Here is a 26,866-nt window from a genome sequence, read left to right as displayed (position 1 = left end):
ACAGGCCCTTGCAGTTCCCTGCTCTCAGGTTTTCTGCCCCTAGCACTGTGAGTCCAACTGCCTTGGTCCTCTCTTCTGCTTCTGGCTCTTTACACCCTTCACTCCACACTTCTAAGTCAGGACTTTGCTTTTCAAATAAGCTGTTTCTGAGCAAGTATCCTTTTCCTTGTGTGTGAGAGCACTTCCCTAGAGCAGCTGAATGCTGCTGATTACATCTGAGCATGCACAGCCAGCTGTTGGGAAGGGTGATTAGGTTGAAAAGGAAAATTTAAAAAAGAAATCCCACACAGTAGTTGTGCAGGATGCCTTAAATGTCTGTCTGCTTCTCACCTGGAGCACACATAAATTTCCTTGAACTTCTTTAGAAAGCTTTTCTGGAAAGTAAGATTGGCATGAATCCTGCTAGAGTTAGATAATCTGAAGGTATAAGATGGATAGGTTTCCTTTGACATCCAGCTAGCATAAGCATGTGTGTATGTGTGTGAGACTGCTTGTGTGAGTACAAAAAAAATACTTTTTTCTTCAGTCTTGTTCCAGTTGTAGTGAACTTCTCCATTTCAGAGATCTGAACATTGCCTTTATTTTTTCATATAGGAAGTCAACTCAGAACTTAATCTGATCTAATGCTGTGTTTCTTTATGATAAATTCTGATCAGTGTCTGAAGTGGTTGCTTTATGTTGTGGACTGGATATGTCATTGCCCTATTAGGAGCAATCACATCCTTTGAAACACAGTAATGAGCACTGTCTTTAATGAAGAAATGCTTATGGAAATAGCACAAATAGCATATATGACATTTTTGTTTAAGGAGAACTCAGATTAACTTCTGTCTCATAGTGAAACTGGAGAACTTTTACACCAGCCTGGTATATTGGCCCCTTTAAACCATTAATGCTGGAGTGGTGGTTTTCGCTCCAAACCAACTTTTTGTTTGTGAACATGTGTTTTGCAACAAAATGGCTTGCTAATGATATGGTATAAAAAATGTAAATTTCATGATAAGGCGCTGTAAGTACAACTGTTGGTAACACAAATTAGTAAGTACTGGAGGAACTAGTTGTATGCAACTGTGAGTCTAATTGGAATTGTAATATGAAGAGGTAAAAAAGCCTGTTCATTCTGTACAGTTGGTAAATAAACACTGATGTGTGTAGTAGGATGGAAGTTATACTTTATATGCTGTACTGCTTTGTTTGGTGCAGTTTATGTTACCTCTTCCTGGCTGGATTTTCCTCCTGCCTTGTGCAAAGCTGCTAGTGCACAGGCAAAAAATGCCCATCGAGAGGAAATTAATATTTAAATAAAAGAGTTTGAACATATCCTGTGTTTTAAAAACACACAGTTGAGTCCTTGGTATTCCTTGCCATTGCTGAACTGCAGTGCTCCATGCAGCTCTTCATATTAGCCCAGGACCTCTAGAAGGGGAGACTGAAACAAATCTACTTAGTTTCTCCAGAACTTGCTTTTTCTAGAGGACTAGGATGGCAGGTCTGTGTTTTATTGCAGTGAGGATTATTGAATCTGTCACATTGTGCCATTATTTAATGGTAAAGTCACATCTGCTGCCATTAGTCAACTCCTTGGTTAGTCTTTTTGGTAGAGAAATGTTACTAGTGGGTGTAGTGACACCACAGATGCAGTCTACTTTATTATTTAAATTTACAACTTCAGTTTCATCAAGTTAAAATACCTCCTGCTGCACTTAGACCCTTGCACAGGTTCTGAATATTTTGTGAAATTCAGTCACACAAAGCTGTGAGCCGGAGAGTCTGGTTGAATATGTGTAGTGCCATTTAAACACACACATGTGGTAAAGAAGTATAGAAGGTAATGAAGAACATTTATTTTTAAATTTTTAATTTTTATTTATTTTATTTTTATTTACCTAAACAGAAATATAAAACTGAATGCAAGAATATGATTATTTGAAGCATATTTTGGGATCTTCCATTTTAAAGTTATTGTGGTTTAATAGTGATGCTACTTCAAAACTGACCGTTTTTGTTGACAGCATGTTTATTCAATGTATTACTATTTTGGAGTCACATCTAAAATTTTTTTTCTCTCTCTTACAGACTGGACTTTGACATTCTTTTCATGAAAGAGGTTTCCAAGTAGTTGTCTTATAATTACTTTGAGAAGAAGTTCTATGTAGCTCTTACTTCCAAGAGTGCTGCAAAAATGATTACTTCAGATTTGCCAGTACTACAGTGAGTATGCACTTCTCTCTACATTTGAAATCTTGGCTTTTAAAAAGGTTGAAGTAAACAGACAGGTGATTGTGAGGATAAAACTCAAGTTTGAAATAAGTGCATGTTAGTGTGACTGTTCCAGGCCTCCTGTGTTTTCATGTGCTGAAAAACTGTGTAAAAAACTGCAAAACACTTAATCTAAAAAATATTTCTTTCTATGTATGGAGACTTAACTTTGCTGTGCAAAGCAAAACAAGGTCTTTGCTACTTTTGTGCTTCTGAATGTTGTGAGCTTTCAGCAGCATGTATTGGTTTTGGTCATAACGGTCCATGTTGTATATTCCAGTTGTGTACTTTCTCACACCATATTGTACATTCCAGTTGTGTATTTTCTTACAATGAGCTGAATTTATTGTGCAAAAAGCCTTTGCCTGCTGCAGTTGAAGATAGCAAGTGTCATGAACATGTTTTGGTCCTGCTGGGAAATAAGAATGGTTAATGCACATGGGAACATGGCTGTGCTTGGATAAAGTGAGCTACTGGAAGAACAGAGGGCAAAGTCTATAGTAGGAGGAGCTGAAGAGGAAACCCAATAGAGTTAAGAAGGAATTTTAGAGACTGGAACTTGCTCCTCTCTTCACGGGGCAGGAGAGCACACAAAGTGAGCAAGCTCATGGGGTGAGGTAATGACAGGGAAATCAAAACAGACCAAATGGGCTTGGCTTGGAGAAAATTAATTTATTGCTAATTAAAAAGGGTTTGGATGATGGTGAGAAACAAAGGCAAAACCTACCAGGTGTTCCTTTTACCCCTGCCCAAGCTCACCTTCAATCTTTTATCCCACCCCATCCCCTCGGGGATGCCCAGCCCACTCCAGCACGGGATCCCCTCAAGGGACCTCTTCCCCCGCCATCCCCTCACAGGGCTGCTGCCCCCTGTCCCATCCCCTCACAGGGCTGCTGCCCCCTGTCCCATCCCCTCACAGAGCTCTCTCTGTCACCACCCTGCTGCCAGTGCCAAGCACCTGCACCAGGTACATTTGGTAACTATCTAATGTTTTTTTTTTTTTTTTTTTTTTTTGCTTGAAATGCTTTCTAATTTTTTTTTACCTCAGGGTGTGAAGGAACTTTCGTTTATCAGGGTCGAGTGGCATTCCAAGCTAAGACTTCAAGTCCTGTTATTTAAGAAACAGGACAATTGAAAAAAAATTTGTCTGACCTTAATAATAGTGTGCTTTGCATTACAGTTTTTGCTTGTATTTTTAGAACCTCTTTAAAACAATTTAGTTGTGGATGAGTATAGGCTAAAGCTGGGGATGACCTTGATGGGCAGCACTGAGGGGGAGTGTCAGCCTGAGGGGGTTCCTGTTAGCTTAGGGATTAGTAGTGGAAGAACATTTTCTTGATTCATATTTCCTGGATTTGCCACATTCAAGAAGTGAGGGAAGGTTTGTGAAATATTCCAGGAACAAAAAGCTAGGAAAATCTGTGGTGGTGGAAATTGCATTCCCACTTAAAGAATCCAGGTGGACTTAAAAAGTGAATGGAATATCACAGAGTTTAAGGTTAAAAAGTGTATGTTAATGGATTTGGTAACTTGACACACCTGCTGAAAAACCTGAGGGATGTTAAATATTCTATAAATATTCTTTAGTCAGAGCCACTGATTTTAAGCAAATCAAAGAGCATAAGAAAACATTAATGTTGTTTTTTTCTGGTAAAGTTGGGAATAATTTAATGCTACTCTATGAAGTGTTGGTGAAATGTCATCCTCAACAATACATGTAGTTTTAATTGCTTATGAGCAAGAGGAGATCTTTCATTTTCAAAGAACTCAGCATGATTTGCATATAGAGGTTTTGGGACTCTCTTGAGGGCTCAGAACATTGGCTAGTATGGATGAAGTATCAAATAAAGTGATAAATTCTAATTCAGAAGGTCTCAGTCATGCTTCCATCAGGAAGAGTGCTGTCTCAGGGTGGGGAAGCCTGAAACAATTTTTGGGCTAGGGGGTATTAGCTTCACACATTTACAGATTTGGGAAGACACAGTCCAGTTGCACACAGAACATCAAGGTTTCCTTTCTTGCTCTTAAATGAATTATTTGAAGGATTATTATTATCTCCCATTCCTGTGCTTGTTTTCTACTCCTTTTTTGTAATGTTTTGTAATCTTTTTGGCTACTCTCTTTAAACAAACAATCCAAAAACCAATTTGATCTGTTAATATACGTTGCTTAGGACCATGTCATATATTCCCTCCCAAATTCTTCTTTGTTGAGGGAATATAAAAGGAGAATCTTTAACCTTTCTAGATTCATAGAAGTAGCATTAGAACACAGTGAAGACAAGGATTTCACTTTTTGATGTTTCAGATGTTTGGAGAAAGCATCTGGTGTATTTATCTGTGTGATGGACAGGTATGAATCTTCTCTCAATGGCATGACTCATGTTTGCTCCTTAGATTTTTGAAGATTAGCCATGAGAACTGATTCATCCATGATTCATGAGCCTGTGCATTTAGCCACTTTTCTTCATGAATGCTTTTTTTCACAAGGCTGAATCTGGTGATAGCAATTACTGGATTTATCTCTGCCAGAATGTTGAGCCCCTCAGCAACAGCTATAAAAGCTTATAGAAGTGTCTTGGTTCCTTTTTTTTACAAAACCTGATACATAAACACAGGTTTTTGCTGTGGTATGCTTTTAAAGGGGCATGGTATATAAATGCTATAGCTAGGACTTTGTGGAATAGTAGAAGAAAGGTAAATTTATTTTAGTTTGTGTTACAGAGATGTGAAATTTACTGTGTTAATGGAAACATGTTTCTCAGAAGCACGATGTGGTAAAGGGCTGTCCAGTAATCTGGTAATTCTTCATTAACATGGATAGCTTCAAGGGTTAGTAATTATAACTCTGGAATAATATCTGGAGTTTTTAGAAAGGATTCTGGAGTTGCTGCCACTTTTCTAGGATGCTTTAGTTACCAGAGAAACCAGAAAGCACAGCAGAGTACACCTGAGCCCTGAAAAGGGGGTGTCACTTGTCTCCTTTGCTCTGCTCTTGTAGGTCCCCCCCACCTCTGTCAAATTCTCTCAGGTCTTTGTCATTTCAAAGCAGTCTTAGCAGAGGAAAGGTTTTGCTGTAGACACTCCCACCTCTCCTTAGATGAGGCAGCTTTCCTTAGGCCCAGATTATCTTCCCTCACACCAGCTTCAGGAAGGATCAATTATGACTAAGCCCAAGTTTCCCCCTCAGGTGCCACACACACGTGGAATGGGGATAGGATAATTCTGCTCTATTAAGATGTGGATAATTGCCACCAGATAAATTACTTCTTAGCAGTTCTGTGACATGTGTAGGGAATGAGGGAGATGGATGCTGGCCAGCTGCTTCTCTCTGAGTGTTACAAACTGACAGGACTGCAGGCAGCTGGGAGATGGTGTACTGCTGCTCTGAGTGCAGAAATAAGAGGGAAAGGGGCACGTGTGTGTACCCAGAGCAGCTGCAGGGCTGGGACAGAGGCAAGAGGCACTGCCTCCCAAAATGAAAGGGCTCACAGCCACCCTGGAAGGACCTTTGTGTGCAGGAGTTGGATGATTCAAACAGAATTCCTTGCTGCTTGAAATGATGTTTATTTTCATATGAAACCAGCTAAAGACTAGAGGTTGTCCTTGATCATGTCTCCCTACTCCAAATAATGTGAGGATTGGAGGGAACCTAGTTTTTGATGGTTTCCCCTTGCTCCTTACATACATTCTTGCTGGAAAAAAGTTTCCTTTCTTCCTCCCATGTTGTTAGGGTGAGAGTTACTTTGTTTAATTAGAAACATTTATATTCAAGCTTCTTGTCTTGATCACTTTATCATCAATGGAGAGAAAGCAAAATTTAGAAAACTTCAACTGTCTGACCAGTTTTGGACACTGATCTTAGTGTGGGGTATCTTGTACATTAAGGTATTTTGCATTGCATATGTCTCTAATTTAGATTAGATGAATCTCACCATTAGTACTAATTTACTGAGCTTTGCCCAAAAAGGGAAATGGCCAAAGAGGCTTCCAGCAAATCAGAGAAGTTTTACTAGAAGAATATTAAGAGAATCAGGTTTAAGGCAACAGTCTATTTAAGGCAAAGATTAGAAGATGGTTAATAACTTAACTGTTCCTTCCATGTGCAGTGTTAGGAAATATTTCAAATTTCCAGAGCTAAATAGGCAGATTTATCTGGAGGTTTTGCTAGGCTGGACCGAGGCTGTAAATCGGCAGAAATTCGAATTCTCTGTGGAGTAGATGCAAGTGAAGTGGTAGTAGAGTTTCATTTATTTATATAGCTCTGGTGTTTCAAGGGAAAGATTTGAGGTGTTTGCCTAGGAGGATTGCTGAATCTGTTTTTAATAGAGAGAAATCTTTATCCTGATGATCCTAGGGGTGCAGGTTTATAAGCTAGCAAAGCTCAGTGTTTCCCCAGGAGTGGGGGTATTGTTTAGGTAGACACACCACACCTGGAACTTCTCCAGTAAGGATCTGAGCAAACCAGAGAGAAAAGCCTTGGTTTTTTTTTTTTTTGGTGTTTTTTTTTTTTTTTTTTTTTTTTTTTTAAGAGAGAGCAATAGAGAATGGTTTTAATTTCTGTAGAAACAGAAGGGGGCATTTTTATGGGGTTCCTTACTTCTGTATTCAGAATCCATTAAAATTGCCATTGTGAGCCAGTGTGCATTTTTGTCAGTGACTTGCAGTGTGATGAGGTATTTGAGTAAAGGCTGGGTACATCCATCTATATAAGCAGGTTTTCAGCTGTATTTACTGCATTGCTTTCCTCTGCTGTGACCGTAATCTATCAAGCAATTTTGAACTCTTTGGGGTATCTTTTATTTGATTTTAGACTTTTTACATTTTTGTGTGTTTTTCCAAATACATAGCTTGATGCTAAGTTTTTCAAGTTTCATGTTTTATGAAGTGCAAAAGCTGCTTTTTAATTGTATCACGACAAAGCTGCATTTTCAATATTTTGTAGAGGTACTGCATTACAAGCGTGTAATTTGTGAACTCAAATGCACTTGAATAGTGGTTTTTCATCTAGGGTGCCTGATTTTCTGGGGTGTATAGAGTATCTAGAGATAATCCACTGAACTTAATTTCAGTAAAAGAGAGTCATAGATGTTCTTCTGCATTCTGGCTTTTGTAAAAGATTCTGTGGACCCCTTGGTGGTTTTGTGCTTGCAAATAGGAAAAGGTTAATGTAAAACAATGTCTTAATATTAGAAACTCATCATAGTTCTACAGAATTATTTGAGTGAGAGCAGACCTAGACAATACATTAATTTCAATAAAGGGGAGTATGAGAACATTCCCAGTTCTGATACAATAATATCTTTCTGCATTATTAAATAGCTTTCTTGGTGATACAACAGATTTGTGAAGTATTCCTGGTCTATAAAGCAAAATACAAAATAACCCTCAGACAAGGTGGAAGATCTGTGTAGATCTTTGCTTGCTGGAGCTTCTCAGTTTCTCCAGAGCAGATCACTGATGCTGCTGTTGATGTTTGAGGCTCTGCAAAAAAAAAGGAATAGGTCTGGTTTTCACCTTCCTTTGCACAAGTAACACAGCAACTGAACTCCTTTCACTTCAAGGAAATGATTTTGGATTTAAAGAAGTCTATGATGATAACTACCCTTGACCCATCCTTGAGTAATCTAGGACATTTTTAGTTGCAAATGAAAATTTATAGAGATCTGGTGCACTGGTGGTCTTACACAGTAAAAATAAAGCCCAGGTGTGGTTTTGCATGTGAGCTGTTCTTGGGCAAGGTCTGATGCCTCAAAAGATCAATTAAAATCTGAGTTTCTTCAAGCAGCCATGTGAGTTTAGAAGGCACAGAGGTACCTGTGCCTCTGGCTCTGCCTCTGGGAGGGGTGGTGAAAGTTAGGAGAGATTTTTTTTCTTATCATTCTCTTAAATCTGAAATGGCAACGAATGACAAATTATTGTTTGAGCTTTTCAGCTAACAGGAGTTGAGCAATGTCAAAGCTTTTCCATTATACAAGTGAAAATATTTTTCTAATTGCAAAAATTATCAATGTCTTCAGATCAAAGGGAGTTTTTGGGTTTGGGGCAATGAATCCTCTTTATGAATAGCTGCCCAAGCCCCTTGTCTTGGGGTGTCACTGAGAGCTGTGTTGGGACCTTGTGTAACTGTGCTGATGGTGACACAGCTGGATTGGACTCCACATTGCTCTTGGGGCCTTGAGAACAGCTCAGAAGCAGCTACAAAGTGTAAAAGGAAGTGAATACATTGTGGGATTGATGAATTGAGCATGTGCTGGTTAATATTGCCAGTTTTGAAGTGTAACGTGTTTGCAAATAAAATTAATTTAAAGAATTCCAGTCAATAAAATGACATTGCAGCTGATGAAAAGGGAAGTTCTTTTGTCAGGGCTAACAATGCTCATTTCCTTGGTTTGCGGAATAAATGGGGAAAGCCTTTTAATGCTGACTTTTGTTGTTGTTTATTTGTTTTCTGGCTCAGGACTAAGTATTTAATTGGTCAGTTACAAACTACTAGTTGATTTTAGATCATTTGAATTTATGTAATTTTTTCCCCCTAGGGATTCTACGAATGAAACTACTGCACATTCAGATGCTGGCAGTGAGCTTGAAGAAGCAGAAGTCAAAGGAAAAAGAAAAAGGGGCCGTCCTGGCAGGCCTCCAGTATGTATAATTTATTTTGGTTTTGTTATGCATCTATTTAATTTATTGTTGTTTAGTTATGCATCTATTTATAATTGACTGCAGACTCTTTTTCATCTGATCATCTTGTGGTCACATAAATAGGCTTTTAATGAGTCCTATGTCAGACTTCATGAAGACTTGTAGTATGAAATATTTATCAAATTGATGTGCAAACAATGTTTGAAGCCTTTAAAAAAGGACATAAAAATGATGTCATAATAACTATTAATTTTTCTTTTGCTAGCTGCTTTCATGAACAATACAGTTTTGTTACTATTGTCAGTACGACGTTCTTCCAGATATGAGAATAGGCTCAATAAGTACAACCACTGTCTTCTTGAAAGTTGTGATGGACTTTAAGTGACAAATGGCGTTTGAGCTGTCCATTTATTACTGATAATCCCTTCATGTGAGTGGAAGAATTACAGTCTGATATTTCCTAGATTCCTGAGAAAATCTATTAACACCTTTAAAAGTCATGTGACTGACACACACTGCATTCTATTTCTAGACTGGAAGCTTCAACACATCCCCTGGCATAGTGCAGGGGTGATATGGTTGTTTTTGTCTCTGCTGGCCTATCAGCAGGAACATACAGAAACAGTTCTCTATTACCTGGGGTATTAGGGAGGCTTTCTCTTTTATTTTCATCTGTTTTATAAAATAGACAATTCATTGGAAAATAAAGGGAAAGTTCTGTGTGTCATGTTTTCCTTCATCTTGGTTCTTGAAGATGATCAGTGTAGTTCCCTTGGCTGTATCACTTGAAGTACCCAGTGTGGAGTAAGACTTGGTGGGAACTTGTGTGTTTGTTGTTAATGAACTTGATTCACCTCTTAGGGTTGTTCTGTGAATAAACTCACAGCATGAATATGCCATATATCTATATAGCACTGGTAGATGGGGGTGATATTTTTTTTTAACCCTGAGGGCTTTGATCTTAAAGCTTATCTCAAACCATGGGGTTGGTGAGCATGTAAGAATGGACAGATCCATGGGTTACTCTCAGGCATGCTGGCCAAGCTGGAGCAAATTCCTCTTTCATGTTGGTTTTCAATTTGCATCACAGTCTCTGGCTTTACTCAAGGTGCCAACATTTTAAATCCTGGTCTTTTCTGGGCATGTTGTCTTCCTTTTTGAAAGCTTTCAAACACTTTCCTGTGTTCTTCATCAGACAAATGGATTTGCTCATGAGCATGAAGCTTCTTCAGAGCATGCCTTAAAGAACTGCTTAAAGAGAACAGCTTATCTGTTTACATAGCTTGTAAGCAAAGGATAAAATGAAAAATTATCTTATGAATATTTAATTAGCAAACCTATGGGGTTTTGTAACTCTAATAAAAAAGCAGGCTGGTGCAACCTGATTGCTAACCCAGAATGTTGTCACAATATACAATTTCAAGTTATAGCAACACCAGGGAGAGCACATACTCACTGGAAGGGAAAGGTGAATGTTACAAAAAGCATTTCTCATTCCTCTGCTTCACTTTATTAGTAGCTCCTATGGGAACATTTGCTGAAGCACTCTGCTGGTCCTGCTATCAGGTTTCTAGGGGAGGAATTGCTCATTTTGCTTAGAACAACTCCAGGCTCATTAGGTGTGATTGTCAAGTGATGAACATGCAGAGGGAGCAGCCATTGCTTCAGTCACAAAGTGATGGGCTGTGAGCTGACTGCTGCTGCTAAGGAGCAAGACCTCAGGTTTATCAGGGGGAATTCTGTGGAAGCTTTATCTTAATGCTTAAGAGGAGTCAAAAACCTCCAAATCCAGTCTTAAAACTCAGAGGAAGAAAATAGAGAATGAAACAAATCCAGTGTCCTTTATAAAACTGTAGTTTGTCAAAATTTGGAAGAATTTGCTCAGTTCTACTTTCTCTTTCCCTTTTGACCTCCACCCCAAAATCTCAGGAAAGTGTATATTAGGACTGGAAGAGTTTCAGAGGAAAACCCATATGGTCGTTTATGGAATGGGCCTCAGCAGGTCTCATTGCAGCCTCCTAGTCAGAGTGGGGTCAGCTTTGGGATCAGACCACATTGCTCATGGCCTCTGCAGTTGGATTTTGAAAGCTACCAAGGCTGGAGGCTGCACAGCTTCTCTTAGGTGCCTATTCCATTTTACTTCATGATAAATTTCTCCCTTGGTTCTTCTAAAAAAAGCCCCAAAAGCAAAAAGCCACTATAATGACTAGAAGATAGATGCAAAAACCTTGGAAAGGCTAATCTAGGCAATTGAATTTACAGTATTATTTGATGTTAAAAGCCAGGGACTTGATAATTGTATTGCTTTATCAAGCCATGTTGCCAGCCCAGCCACTTCCCTCAGACGAATTGCCTGGTTCCTGACATTGCCTGTAGCTCTGGTATTTTCCCCATAACTCTTCACTACCGTGGTTTTGTTTCCTTACAGGTACCACCTACCTGTACTGTCAGATGGGAAACAGATTAAAAGGTTTAGTTAAGTTCAGAAATGTTTTTCTTAACTTAGATTAGATTTAGCTGAGATGATTTTAATTTGTTTTAGATCTGAAGAATGGTAGCCCAAAGGCTCTTCTGATTTCTGTGCCTGGGATTTTTTCTAACTTAAATATTATGATCTAATCTCTTCCTGTAAATGCTGATTTGCTGATGTCCTTAGGCCATCACAGTTAGAGTGGCACATGTGCCATAAACATATTGACCTCTTGGAAAGGGATACTGCATGATCCTATTACAGAGCTGCATAGAATATATTCCATTAAATATATGTATGTATTTTAAACAAGTTTCTGTTGAGTGTCACAGAATGGACTTGACCTTTTATCAGAAAGATACACTACTACAAGGGGACTTTCCAGATTGTTTTCCAAAGAAAGACATTCTCTGCAGATTTGAGACCTTTGTAAGAAGATGGTGCTCATTTGAAAAACTGCCTTTTGTAGCAAATACCTCTTCAGTGCATTGAGAACTGCAATGCTTTGGGGGTACCTTCACTTTCTAAACCACTTGGAACTAGTTGATCTTTATGATTTCCTTTCAATCCAAGTCATTCCATTCTAAAACACTGCACTTGAAGTGGCCCCCTCACTTCTATGCACTGTTCTAATGAGTACTTGACTGAGTAGGCTAGACAGTCAATTTGCAAATAGATGAAGTGCATTGGTCTTGCAGAATAGCTCTCAGAAACTAACCTGACTGCCCTGAGCTCCCTGGCCCTTGCTGTGAGTTTTGCAGGGGCTGCACCGTGTCCTGCTCCAGTGCCTGGGGCTGCCTCTTGGCCACGTGCCCTTCTGAGCACTGAGTCTCACAGAGATGCCCATGGAGTGCCTGCCTAGAGCTGAGCCTGTCCAGCCAGTGGGGTATTGTGGTACACATGTTTGTGATGCTGTATGTGAGGATACTGTCTGGGGATGTATTTAATGAATTCAGGGAATAGAATTTAATAAATTCTGTTTAAGGAGTGACTTCTAACTGTCCCCTCCTTGAAGTTCCTGGGTGATATTGGCCAAAGTGCCCTCTCTGTCTGCTGCATTATTGAAATACATGGGTATGGATGTGCTCTCCTGTTCTGCACAGGGGATTTGAAAGCCCAAGGACTTATGATGCAGTGTAGCATTCACATCAGTGAGCTCAGGCTCAGATCAGTTATTTATCCATCCTTTTTTGTCTCCTCTTTTGGATCAACATTCTGTTCAGCATTGTTGGCATGCTTTATTTTAAACTACCTGGCCTCACCTTCTCAGGAACTCAGAATAGCTTGGCTTAAACCTCAGCTGCTGGAGGTTGAGGCAGTGAGAGAGATCCCTGGCTGTGTTACAGATTCAAAGTAGGAATAGAGACATTTAGTCTCTAATTCAGAGGACAGGGAGAAACATCAGTTTGTCTGTTCCAGAGGTGGCAATTTGGGAATCTCTGCTGGTTTCTCTCTCATCCTATACTCAGAGCCACAGTGTATCTTTCTCCACTTAAAGCAAGATGAAACAAGGCACTTCTGATGCTTTTGTGGCAAGCAAAGCCTGTACAATTTTGCCTTCAGGTCCTTTTGTAGTTTTCAGTATGGAGGAGACAGACCACAATGCCTTATCTTTGCATTCATATGGGGAATTTTAACTTTGCAGCAGATTCCTGGCCTTATTTAATCTTGCAGTATAGATGTTAGATACAGCAGGGGATTGAGTTTTGCTTCTAGTTCCAAGTCATACGTGTCCTGATTAATAACAGGGAGGAATCCTCTTAGAAGAATTTCTTTTCATACAGTGGAGGTTTGTGGTTGGTGTGATTTACATCAGTGTCCTGTTTCAGCTTGCCTGCCTGATGATTTAGGTCTGTCCCTTACAACTGAAGGGAGTCTGTAGTTCAGTAGAAATGCAGTGCATCTATAGCATCTTTGTGAACACTTTTCTATCCTGTTACCTGTAGCATTAGATGTTTTCCTTTTAAGCTTTTGATGGGATGGTTCTTGTATTTTTTGCAATCTATTATATTCTTCATTTTTCTGTGGAAATACTCTTTTTTTGGTAATAAATGCATCAGCTAGAAGAATTGAAATTATTCAAGCATTTACAGCATACTCTCTTGATTCTTTAAGATGACTTTGAGAGCTCTTGATAGATTTTTAAATAAGGGTGGAAAATTGCACCACCACTGACAACACTGCCTCAGCTTTTTTTGTCCTAAACTGCAAGTGCTGCAGCTGAAGCAGCTCTGGGTGTTAGGGGACCTGCACCTGTCTTTATTTGTAGGATGAAACTTTTCACAGGGAGCACCTTGTTTGTTTCTACAAGCAAAACAGTCCACAGGACTGTGGGAATCCAAGAACCTTCTCCCGAGATTACCATGAGGATGGTATGAAATGTGTCATAGTGGTTTTTTAATCCGGATTAACTCATGAAGACCCCAGGCATTACCATTCTTCCACTTAACACAAGCTTGTAACACAGGGCTTCTTGAGGGGCTGGTGCCTTGGAGAGACAAGTTCTTCAGTCTTACTCAAGTGGGGGTTAAAAACTTTCTCCCACCTTCCCAGGGAAGTGGGGTATTCATTCCTCTAAATGACTCACAGTGTGAATGCACATACAGGTGATTGTTTTCAGGTGGTGTGTTGGGAGGAGTTACTGACTCTAGGACTTCCACTGCCTTTGTTTCTTCATGAAGTGCATCACATCAGCTTGGGCAAAGTTAATGGAAAATGTCAAGCCACTTTTACTTTTTTTTTTTGTAGCATGTGAATCAATTTTCACTGTATTACTTGATTTTACAAATGTGGGTCACTATTTTCTTCACAGTAATTTTAAAGACATGAAAGGAAAAGTATTGTGTAGCTAATTTGTTACAAAATCTTGAACTGCCAGCATTGTAGTTTAATTGCAGTCAAAGTGAGTATTTTGTTTCCTGTTTGCATTCATTTGAGCCTTAAAGCAACAGGTGAGGCATGTGACAGTCAATATGGCCATTTATATAACCCTTAACTTTTGCTGTCACAAATTTGAAAAGTCATCAGTAATTTCTGTTATCATTTGGCACCTCAGTCCATTTTGACAGCACACCAGCCCAGCTGTCCTGGGTTTTGGAGTGAAATCACAAATGCAACTACTGCAGCCTCTCAGCTGCAGGCAGCCCTTTCTGTGGTGTATGATTAAAAAGCCTCAAGCATTCTTACTGTGTCATGCTGCTTTATCCCTCCCTTTGGCAGTCCTAATTCACCCACTTCAGGGGGCAGCTTTCTGGTTCAAAGCTGTAAAATGGTGTGCAATAATCACAGTTTTTGCTCCTGTTAGGACTCAGCAGTTCTGTTTTTCCTGTGTCTTGGTGAGTATTTGTTGGATCCATGGGAGCAGACCTGCTGCAAATTCAGTCTGATCTTCTGAAACATCTCATTTTACAGCTGTCAGTGATAGTCCGACAGGTTTATTGGGGCTACACTCGTTCTTGAGCAGGGCTGTTTCTGTGTGGAAACTCTTCATGGCATTGGAGAAAAGGTTTCCTTGTTTTTTGCAGAAGGATCACCCTTTCCTGTGAGTGCATGTGTCTCTTTTCTGGGATGCACAGTTACCTGTGCCTGGCATCCTCAAAGCCAAACATAATTTCTAGATTTGTGGCTTTTGCAACTCCACTTCCAAGAGCATCCTGCCTTTGGAGATATGCCACAGATGCTCTGTATCATGATTGAGTCTTCTCTGTGTTTCTGCAGATGTACCAGTCCTGCCTTTTCCTTCACTGCTCTGGTGGTGGTGGAGGATGTCTCCATCCTGGGATACAATCATAGAAATACCAGGTTGGAAGGAACCTCACAGATCATTTGGTTCAACCTTGCCTGGCAAAAACACAATCTAGAAAAGATGCCCTAGCAGCTGTCCAGCTGAATCTGAAGTGTCCAATGTTGAGGAACCCCCAAATTCCCTGTGGAGATTATTCCAGTGGCTGATTGGTCTCTTTGAAGTAGGATTTCCTACTGAGCTTTGTGCTCAAAGGCAGGAACCTGTAGGAAGCTCAAGCCTGTCAACATGGCCTGCAAAGTTTCTTGCTGTAAATTCAGAGACATTATGTGCAAATAATGTTTGACAGCTGCATTGTAATATTGTGTGTTAATGACTAAGGGGCTGCCATGTGCTTTGTGCTTGCAAAACTTCAGAGCACAAGGCAGTTGCTGGAGGACCTATATATGACTTTGTTTTATCTTTACACTCTGGAGTGAGATTGAACTTGGGCCAGATGCCTGCTGTGTGGAAATGCTGTGGGGTGAATGCCCTTTCACTAAAGCCTTTCCACCTGAAGACAATGTTAAACCGTGCCTAAGCTCAAAGTTCACATTTTGGGTTTTCTTCAGTCTTGAGTGGAGCATCCTGTCTACTTGTTTTGTCTTTAGACACAGGATTCAATACAGATCCTGCATCTGAATTTTGCTACCCCAGCTTGGATACACAATGGCTTTTGTAAGATGCAAGATTTTTCTCCACACTGAGAGATGTTCTCATTGTCAGGAGAAAATCTACACCAGAGAGAAATTTTTTTCAAATAGACTCAGTGATATATCTGGTGCTAATTCAGGGCCAGGATATTGAGGTATTTACTCAATCTGAAGAACCTGGCTTTACCCAGTAATTTGTCAGAAGCACATGTGTCAGTAATTTCTGTACCTCTTCTGAGGGCTCGGTGGTGATCTCACCCTTCCAGTTCAGACTGGTAACCCTGGTCAAAGCACCTCCCCTTTCCCAAGATACCTGACAAAGGGAATTTGAACTGGGCATTTACATGCCTAGGGATTCCACATTTGGAGCCTGTGTCTGTAGTACTCATGCTCAGGGACTCAAACAGGTGGCTTTTCTCATTGCTTTCATTTACAAGGTAGCTTTGAATGTGTGCATTTCACATCCATCTCTTACTTCTTTTCTCTTTATTCTTGCAGCATTTAATGCCTCTCTCTCAATTACATGTTGAGAGAAACTGTCTAGAGGGGGCCTTGCATTAGTTTCTGTGGAGGGCATCAGTTTGCATTCAAGCCTTCATTTAGCAGTCCTTGTAGCTAGGTGAAGTGTTTATTGTCTCCCAGATGGAATAAGTGTATGGATTGTATCTCTCAAAAGAGTCAATTTACTTCTAATTCTTTCCCATTTTAATAAGTAGTGATCACATGTCTCTTTCAAGCTCAGTAGAACTTACACATTTCCTATGTTGATAATATTCTTAGTGTTACAAGCAGCTTTGCACATACTTAAAAATTCATTGAGGGAGATACTCTTGATCCTAAGTGCAAATGTTATCCGAAAAACTTCACAGAGATTGTACCATTATTTTAAGCTTTCCAGCTTGTACTTCTATGCAAGTCCTTAATTGAATATTTGCAAGAGGCAGTTGCACTCTACCTTGCCCTTTGCTTCAGCCCTCTGGCCCTACCTCTTTTGAAGCAGTGATCCCTTTTAAAGCATGGGGAAAACTGAACATGCAGAGCTTCTTCTACCAGCTCTGCCAGAAATTAGATCTCTTTCCTCTGCAGTAAAGTTCTCAATGTGTCTGCACTGTAATATGCAACTGAAAATGTTGACTTTATGTTCTTTACTAAAAACATTAATAAAAACTCAGCTGACAATATACTTCAGTAAATGGTGCCATGAGGATATTGTCCAAAATTTAGTCTTTGAGTTGCTTGTGTGTTGTTTTCTTTAACATAATTCCTCACAATAGCTTCATTGTTCTGTGGAAAACAGAAGATTTTGCTTTTGTTTGCCTCACAGTAGGGAGAAAGAATAGAATATGGAAGTAAGAAATCTGATGTTATTTTCCCCAGAAATTTTTTTCCTGTCTGTTTCACAAGTGACTTAAATTCAGAGCAAACTGTTCAGTAGGTGAGTCTTGACAGGTGGTGTCTATACCATCTGATTCAAACCTTGAAGAACAGAGAGAAAATTTACATTAAGTAATTTAGTCTCAAAGAGAAAGTGTTTTAACTCATAAAATTTTGAAGCAAGAGGCTGTTATGGTGATCTACTAAATCTGGCTGTACAAATCTGGTGATTTGAGTTGAAGAGTTGACTATGTACACAGTTTCTTATAAAAGTTGTATGAAAATGAAAATACAGAAAATGAATGTTAATGTGGCAAATGTATTTTTAATAACTTACTGTCTTAGATCATTAGTTAACATCACCAGTTGTTCTCAATGTCTCTGTAAAACTCATACAGGGCCTGACATCAACAGGTACTCCACCTTTGGGACTTCACCACTGTCTTGGAGTGACCACTACTTACCTTGGCATGGCAGTGGCTGTTAAATAGTCCCTCAACAATTACTGAAAAATAAAATTATATGTACCTGACTGGATAAAGTCCTGGTTTATTTTCCTAGCTGACCCTGCTCTGAGCAGGAGGTCAGGCTGGAGACCTCTGGAGATGCCTTCCAGCCTGGCTCATCCATGATCTTTGAGTGTGTAAATGTGTGTGAGGGTGTAACCATGTAATATTTATGGATTATAAAGATAAGCTGGGTGTATAAAGAAACCCAGGGTGATTTCAGATGTAGCTATAATAAACTTTCCCTCTGCTGGTTTTCTTTGCCCAGTCTGCCACGAAGAAGCCCCGCAAGTCCCCGGCGGACAAGGGGCGTTCCGACGCCGGAGCTCGGGGCGCGAGTCGTGGGAGAGCCAACGGGCACCCGCAGCAGAATGGAGAGGGGGACCCTGTCACCTTGTTCGAGGTGGTTAAGCTGGGGAAGAGTGCTATGCAGGTAAAATATCTTCTTGTGTCCCTCCTCACAGTTCAGTGTATCCTGGCTGGAGTCCAGTCCATGCTATGCTTTTGTGAACAGTAGGTTTTTCTTGTGACTGCATTGGTCCAACAGACTGTGTAGGATAAAGTACAGGACTGAGTGGGTTCTGATTTAGGGCTGTCATGTATCCTGCTGAAGAACAAGAGACCTGGCAGGATCATGTGTTTAAAATCCTCCATTATTTTGTTCATTACTCCTAAGTTAAAAATATATGTTGATATTAAGCAGTTCCTCAAAGTATAGCCTGTAGCAAGCTTTATATGGGCAAAAAGTATATGAAAATAATGATAAATCCAGGATTTTTTTGTTTACTCTTTTTGTCAAGAATACCTGCTCACATAAGCAGTTTGGAGTGCTTTACCCTGGAACTTGCATTCCTGCTGTCCCCAAAAGGACAGCAGGTGAGGGATAAGCTATTTGCCTAGACTTCCACTGAGTCTGAGGAAAAACATTGACACATCCTGAAGGCAAATTTTTATTTATTGTAAAATTAGCTTGTCCTAGTTACCTCTAGAAATGTTTCTTACCCTCTTATGTTTTGATCGGTTCAGAGGCCTTTACAGGATGTGTGGGGCCAGGTGAGTTTCACCTCAAGACCTTGCACAGAGGATTGGTTTTGAGTGTTGTGTGGTTTTTGCGAGCTGCTGTGCTGCAGCTCTTGGTTTTGAAATGCAAAGGAGAAACAATGGGCCCAAAACACTCTTCAGCCCATGCAGTCCAAAGCCAGCAGTCACTTCTGCTCTGATGGATTATTTAAGCAAACCTCCTTTACTTTGCATTTCAACAACGCAGGACTTAGGCGGTATCAGTTAGTTTGTTTTGATGCTGACTAACAAGAGAAAAGTACAAATTAGGAAAATTAGCTCCTAATTCCCATTCTCAATATTACTTTCAGTGTAGCTAAAACCTAGGCCTCTTTTAAGTCTCACAGAAATCAAATATTGCAAATGAGTGAAAGTTGTTGAAAATTTTCTGTGTCAAACCTGTGGAAAATATGAGGTTTAGTTTTAAAGAAGTAATACACAGGAAGGAAATGGGAATTTTTTTTTTGTAGTAGTTTCTGTGTTGACACTTATTCAGGATTGACCCTTCTTATCTAGTAGGTGAAGACAGAACAAATTTACTTGTAACAAAGCTATAGATTCCTTATGCCTTTTTTCCTACAACAGAGCTTCCAACTTTGTTTGGTTTTCAGCACTTTTTCAAATTTTGTTTTTGGCAGGAATTGAGGAAACATCTGGAGTCTATTTTCTGGTTTTACTGTGGTACAGAACATACAATATACTTTATGTAGTATAGTTGACTTAGAGTTATTGATATTTGCAGAAGCCAAACAGAAAGGAATGAGCAATTGCTTTGATATTTGATGACTCTGTGTGTATGTGGAATTGACTTTGATACATGTTATCTATTTCAAAAGAGATGCTGACACAAGTCTCTTGCAGATGAAATGCAAAAAAAAAAGTTGCATGTTTGTATTAAGAAACCTTTGGAGTTTAGATACAAAGAAATTGTCTTGGGAAGTGGAGAATTTGTATATGCATGTGGATATTGCATGAATTGCATGTGCATGCATTTGTGTATGGATGTGCATAGACACACACATGCCCAACCTGCAGGTAGGAGAAAAAGAACACAGCACCATCCATGCAGGGGAGAGATTATATGCAAATAGTAAAGGAATAGGCAAGAGTGTTTGAAGGCCTTGGGTGCCAACAGGCATAAACTACTTGAGCCCTAATTTCAGGAGAATGCATTGCTTGGGCACTTTTGAAAAATTTACTGTTGGTAAAAATAGACTAAAAATTAAAGAAACCCTATAGTAGGAAAGAGAATGCAATTAAAATGTGATTTAATACTTTTTAACTTGCACTTCTGGACAATCATCTCATGTGAAACCAAGATTCTATAGACCAAACTTATAAGTGTCTTTATACTTATATTTTTCTGTAATAGCTTAGAGGTTTTGATGTAACAATTAGGAATGCTTGGCATTTTTGTTTTTCATAGTTTTGATGCAGGTTTTTTTGTTCAATTTTAGCAATCTTGTCAATATTATAGTTTTCAAACAAGTGCCATATATTTGTATTTGACCAAACATATGATTTCTCAATATTTAGTTCTTTCCCTGTAATATGAACATACTTTTTTTTTTGTGCTCCTAAGTTTGCTTCTGGCAATGAAAACCCAGGAAAATTTAATTATTATATCCTGAGATTGCATGGAAATCATGTGCTTTCGTTTCTGATCTATCTGCTCCTGCTGTTTGCTTTTAGAATTTTTTTTAGTTGTTAGATTTTTCTGGCTTTGTGATGCCAATTCATAAAAGTCTGTTGCTGAATTCAATTTTCACTTCTAAGCATCTCTATTTTGGTTCTCACAGCAGGATTCATTTATTACTTCTCTTCAGGCTTATTGCTGCTTGCTCCTTCCAGGGAAATAAAATCAGTTTAATTTTTCTATTTCAAGTATACATAACTCCAGGATTGCTCTTTGCATAAAATCTTTGCCTCTGTCATGGGGTGTAGCTTGTGTCTTGCTTGAACTCTGTAAATCTATTTGATGCCCACATTAAGTTGGTATCAGACAGTTGTCAGTGGTTTTCATTTGCTCTGTAACCTTTTGTACAGTTAGTGCTTCAGAAATTGTTCTGTCAGCAGCTGTCTGTGTATGAAGTGTGACATGACCACCTGCTCATGCTTTCTGCAGGTACACTTTCAAGTGTTACTCCATTAGGGCTGTTCATAGAACTTATATAGTGGCTTTTGTTTTCACAGTTAAACATGATACTCTTCTGTTTTTTGTCATTTATCTCTTCCATAGATTCAGTTTTTAGTTCTAGCATTTTATAGTGACAGCTCTATCCTCTACACTTCCCTGCTCTGAACTTCCATAGGCAGCAGGGTCTCTGTCAGCATTTCTCATGTGTTCAGCTGCCACTGGTGGGAATGAAGGCCTGGGTGAGCCTCTGCTCTTCCAGCTGAGCTGCCCAGGCTGGGACTGACCGGCAGCTAAACTCTTCAGACACCTCTGCATTGATCTCTCACCCTGCTGTTCAGATGACAGGGAAATAAAGAACTTGTCATGAGATCAGATTTTGTTTAGGACTCAGACTGCCAATTTCTCATGAGGTATGAGCAGATATCTGTAATGAAGTTTGTACTACTGGTGGTCAAACCAAGCATAGAAGTGTTCTGCTTTCTCATCTGCAAAGGACTTTTGTTTCCCTAAAACATCTGAGAGAATGGATCATCAGTAATTGTAGGAAGAGTTCAGTACCACAACATGAACAGATCTGTGCCTTGATGATTCTGCAATGTTCCATGCATTACCAGTCACCCTTTATTGTTGTTAGCAGTTCACTACAGAGCACAGGCTGATTTTGAGGGGAAAAAACTTGTAAAAATTGCTGCCTCTGCTTATGCTCAGGTAATAAAAGGTAATTTTGGTGTTGATTAGACATAGTTCAGGATAAATATGGCTCCATTATATGCCAGCAAGTATTTTAAGAAAAGTATCCAATTATCTGGTGTGTTGAAATGGAATTTTTCATGATGCCACCAGTTCTTCCTTGTCATTCCAGAAATCAGGGATGCATGGGGTTCCTCACTGTTCTCACCTGCACATCTTGGCACATGGATTTGTGTCCTTTGAGGTTCCCTCGCTGCCCAAGTAAAGCTGATTTGTAGCACTGCTTACCCTGCCTTGAGAAGTCCATCTCTGGCAGTAGGACAGATTTATTCCTGACTGGAGTGACTGTAGAACCATATTTACCTTATGCAGGAGGAATTACATGTGTTTTTATATGGATCCTTGAGATTAAGAACATCAGAGCAGCTGTAGCTGGATTACACCAAAAATCCAACAGCCTGTCTCTGACAGTGGCAGCTAAGAAAGGGAATGAGGTGGCAAAAACAAATTTTGGGTTTTCTCCCTACCTCTGACTGGTGGCAGTTCAGGGCCACTGTGGTGTCTGTTCTCAGTGGCCTCAATGGCTCTCCCTTCTCAGAGTTTCTTTTCTCCCTCTAGAAGTGATTTTTGCCAGATCACATCTCTGTGTCTCCCTCAGCTATTTCTGAAAGTGAAGGTCTTTGAAGATTAAAAATATACAAACATCTATTAAATATTACCCATGCTTTTTGTGTTAAATGCATGTTCTAGTTTAATTGTAATTTATTGTATTTTAACTGCTGGATTCTCCAGTTGAAGGATGGATAATAGCTCAGGGTTTGCCCAGATTGTCTCAGAAACTCCTTAGGAGTTTGAGTGTGCAGTCTCTAAAGTTTACTGGGCAAAATTACTGCATCTGTTATTAACATTTAAACTAGCATCTTCATTTTGCTCAATAGATTTTTTTCTTGCTGTGCTTTTAATCTTGCTATGCTTTTGGTTGTATGGTACTGAATTAAAAGAAAAAAATAAAAATTAGGTACATGTTTTTATAGTTGTTACACTGGGAACAATTTAGCCACCAAATGAAGCATTAATTAATTAGAAGAGTATCCCTTAATACCAAATTAAATCTTCTGCAGTCATCACACAAGGCTTCTTTTCCTTTGTGGTTTAATAAGATGTGAGATGATTTTGCTGTTAAGTGTCAGTAGTGCAGTGTGTGGAAGCATTTGTACCTGAAAGTACTCATTATACTTGAAGGCAGAGAATTCTTTTGCTGTGTAGAATGTTGATGTTTTTTGAAGTGTCTGGGGTGATCTGTGAGCCCTTTACAAACCATGCTAGCAAAGGAATGAGAATCAGGTGTTTTAATAAATTGATGGAGCTCTTGCTGGAATAAATCCATTTAGTTTTAGCACTCCTCTAAGTATATTTTCATTCTGGTGCTCAATGTTTAGGAGAAGTTTTGATGCTTTGTGGCATCATTCATGCCCATGATTGGCTCAGCCTAAACAGACACAGCTCCTTGGAAACTGTGTAACATGTCAGCTGTGAGTGATGAGCACCTGCAAGAGTTCTGTCCACCTTAGAAAATCTTCTTGGTGGGAGCTTTGTAAGGTGCACCCACCTTTTCTGGGCGCTCAGGTGAGGAGCTGCTGCTCTGAGTAGTGTGGATGTGCTGGGCAAGGGTGCCCAGCCTCAGGAGTTCTGTGGTTTTAGTCCATTTAAAAGCAGAATTTTCCCAGTACCTTTTATGTACTCAGTGTAATGCCAGTTAACATTTATCATTCTAAGATTCTCCCAAGAGAATAGTGAGTTTTTCTTTTCTTTTGGTAGTGTTTTTTCTCCCAAATGGTTCAATGCAACATGTTACACTGATTTCCCTGTGTAATCATATTTAATGCCCAGTTTACTGCATAGAAATGTGTATTTACACAAAATGCCAAACAGATAATCCTGTATGGAGACTATAAATCCCTTAGTTTTATTGGGAAGAAGTACTTCTAGGACTGTATATTCCTTTCCTCTCTGTAGTTCAGAAATTAAAAAGTTACATAGGTAGACACTGCAGAAAACAAATTCTCATCTTTGCTTACTCTTATCTAAAGTAAGATTTTTGAGGTTTTTAAAAGAAAATAATTTTGACTTATCAGGAAGCGCATGATAGTTGTTAGCAAAGTATGAACTCTTTCATAATTTAAAATTATGATCCTTAGAGAAAAAGACTAAAGTGCATGTCCTCAAGCTGCAGTTCGTTTTTATTATCCTTGAATTAGGTTTTCACTGGGTGCATATTAGACTTTGTGCCTGCAGTTTGGAATGCAGCCAGGCACTCATCCTGGAGCGTGCTGCCCAATCTAAACTGCATGTACTTTCTACATTAGGAACTACCTTCTCCCCAGTAGCCATCTGTGTAATTTCTTCAATTTGCAAAAAATTTATCCTTAAAATGCTTTCATTCTTTATTTAAAAAACCCAACCTGAACAGATCACTTAAAAATTTTTATGCAGAGTGTTTTAAGTCTCTCACTACTTGCTTTTTTTTCCCCCTGGGTCCTTATTTTTAGTGTACTAAGTTCTTCTCACTCTCTGTTAAAGTGTATTTTCTGCTTTTCTATTTGAGTTGCTCTTTATACAGGTTATTGAAATATTTAATGTCACAGTGCATTCCTTTTTTAATCAGTTTAAAGTTTCATTTGAGTGACTTTGGGTTTTTTGCTGAAGTTTACTGTAAGCTTTGATTTTTGAATTTTTTCCTACCTTGATGTAAACACATTGCACACCCATTCTAGAGTAAATTTTTTTTCATATTCACTGTAAATGAAGCATGTCCATGATCAGTTGTATGCAATGGCAAATTATTTAAAGTTCTTTATACTCAATTTGCCTTGGTTTACAGTTGACTGAGGTCTTCCACTTTAACATGAACTTTGAATATGGTGTCATTTGTTTTCCCTTTTGTTTGTAGCACTGTTGCCAGATTGTTACTTAATTGAAATTGTGAAATAGCTTTTTTTGAAATCAGCTTTCATTAATGTTTAGTGGGACCGTGCTAATTTACCTGAGTTGGCAGGGTGTCCTCTGCAGTCAGTCCCTCTGCTTCCTCCAGCACTTAATGCTCCTAAATTCTCTCACACTGGAGGAGTATGAAATGGATTCATAGCTGCAGAGCCTAGAGGAGGTAATAGAATCACTAGCTTCATTATTTCATTCATTGCCTCTGACTTGCTTTTACTGGCGACCCCAAGCTGCTGTTCCTCCTCAGTACCATAAAATGTTTTAGTTTATCTTTTAGCAGACTTTGAGATGTGAAGGTCAATATTTCTGCAGGTTGATTGATTTGAAGTTATTTACTCAGGCTCATTTATTCTGCTATTTGCTTGACTTCATTTAGGCTTCTTATTTCTGTGGGGTTGCTTACCTGGCATATTCTTCAAATTATGCTCTGTGGTAGTTCTTAAAACAGACTCATCAAAGAGTTCATTTCTCTGAGATTCTTTTGAAAACCACTGCAAGCTTTGGAAAATCTTTGTACAGACTCTGTATTTGTACCATACATCATCTGCCATTTGCAGGAAACCTTGATTTTTTACTCAGTTCTCATACGAATAGAAGCAATTTCATCATTTTAAAAAATGGTTGAGCTATTTTTGTGATGTACCTGTATGGACTTGTTGACTGACCCAGAGATGTGGTGCATGTGTGTGTCTGTGTGCATGTGTCCAGATGTGTCCTGACAGCAGGGAGTGGAGGAAGGCTGTTGGTGTTACTGGAGTCATTTGGAGGTTTGTCTGTGGAATTGAGCTCATTGCCAAGGGAGCCTTTTCCTTGTGTGTGTGCCTTGAAGTTGGTGAATCCCAAGAGCATGGATGTGCTGCCCCTGGGCAGGCTGCAGCACGTGTCCTGTAGGTCCCGTGCTGAATTTATCATGTATTTCATGCACAGCATGTAAGTGCCCATTTCCATATGGTAAATCCATGCTCCCCACTGCATCTGTAGGTAAAAACATCTGGAAGCAGATGGGTACCAGTGGAGCAGCTCATGCAATCTATTGCTGCCCTATTTCTTAGGTGTTTTGTGGCAGTAAGCAGGGAGACTTGTGGAGATGGATTCTGGAGGATGGAACCTGCTTGTAGCTGCCTCCTTTCTGAAAGGGCCACCTGGTCCTTCCCTCCTGTCACCTCTTGTGCCTTCAAGGTGTTAATGGTCTGTGCTTGGACAGGTGACAGGGAGGGGCAAGAACAGGAGGTCTCTGAGCAAGGGGATCAAATGTGGGCCATTTCCCTGAGTTTGCTCTTGGATTATGCATAAAAAGAGGGTTTGCTGTTACCTGGGGCCTGTTGGTTAGAAATTCTTGTTTTTAATAGGAGTCCTTCTCTCTATGCATATTTATGCAAAATAATTCCATTTCTGGCAAGGCTTGCATGTTGCACCATTTGCTACACTGCTGCCTGTGGTTTGATTCCTTTTTTGCTTGTATTGAGTCTCTTTTCCTGGTGTTTGCATTACTGCTGTTTTGTCTTGGTTCAGTTGATAGTTGGTCTCTCTTTTGGGTGTGATGTGTGTCATTTTTATTTATTCATCTAGTGTTTTCAGTTTTTATAGCTCTTTTCAGTTACATCAAAAGTCAACAGTTTGATTAAGTTCCAACTGTTGTAGCATATGTAGTCTGGCTTCATCATCTCCTGTTGCCTTAAACTGTAATCTCTAACAAAGTGAGGCAGCCAGCATGTCAAGTGTGCACAGGGGCTGAGTGTGTGGGGCTCTGGGTGTTGTTTTGGGGCACTGATTTTTAGTGCTTAGTGAATGCAGTTTGTGTGGCTCTGTGCTGATGCTGGCAGGTCAGGTGCCTGTGTGTGACTTGTTTCCTGCAGCCCCTCAGTCAGTGGGGCTCTCTTGGGGTAAACACAACACTTAGAGCTCAATTACCTTGTCCCGCTCTCCACAGGTACCCGTTCACAGCAGGGAGTTACACTGACTGTGCCTGGCTGTGTCACACACAGTGGGTAGTGCCAAGGCACTGAGAGCTTGTGCATGCCAGTTAGGTCAAAGGAACCCTAGCCACAAATTCAGATTTTGCTCCCAGCTTTCTCACTTCTCTGGGAGGTCAGGACAGTCTTTGCCTGCTATCCCTCTGAGAACCTTTGCTCTGATTTTCTGCTTTTCTTATCTACTGCTGCCACTGAAGACTGCATTGCCTCAAGTCAGGTTCCCAGGTCTGGAGATGAGCCACTTGTCTTTATTTCTCTGTGAATTGCATGATGGTTTTGGGTTGAGGTGCAAGTGCCACCCTGGTAGGACAGAGTTGGTCCCC

General features: G+C 39.7%; 1 protein-coding gene across 1 annotated transcript in view; it reads left to right on the top strand.

Moving 5' to 3' along the window:
* Positions 1 to 26,866, top strand: part of STAG1 (STAG1 cohesin complex component) — a 149,665-nt gene that overhangs the window by 34,139 nt on the left and 88,660 nt on the right. Inside the window, exons 2-4 of the mRNA XM_058811946.1 lie at positions 2,077 to 2,211; positions 8,798 to 8,900; positions 17,953 to 18,117. Of these exons, the coding sequence (XP_058667929.1) occupies positions 2,183 to 2,211; positions 8,798 to 8,900; positions 17,953 to 18,117 (297 nt within the window). The 5' untranslated portion in view covers positions 2,077 to 2,182. The remainder of the gene's footprint in view (positions 1 to 2,076; positions 2,212 to 8,797; positions 8,901 to 17,952; positions 18,118 to 26,866) is intronic.

The sequence above is a fragment of the Ammospiza caudacuta genome, chromosome 11, assembly GCF_027887145.1.
Source record: "Ammospiza caudacuta isolate bAmmCau1 chromosome 11, bAmmCau1.pri, whole genome shotgun sequence".
Classification (NCBI taxonomy): Eukaryota; Metazoa; Chordata; class Aves; order Passeriformes; family Passerellidae; genus Ammospiza; species Ammospiza caudacuta.
Note: the sequence above shows the minus strand (reverse complement) of the source record. Positions and strands in the feature narration are given on the sequence as shown.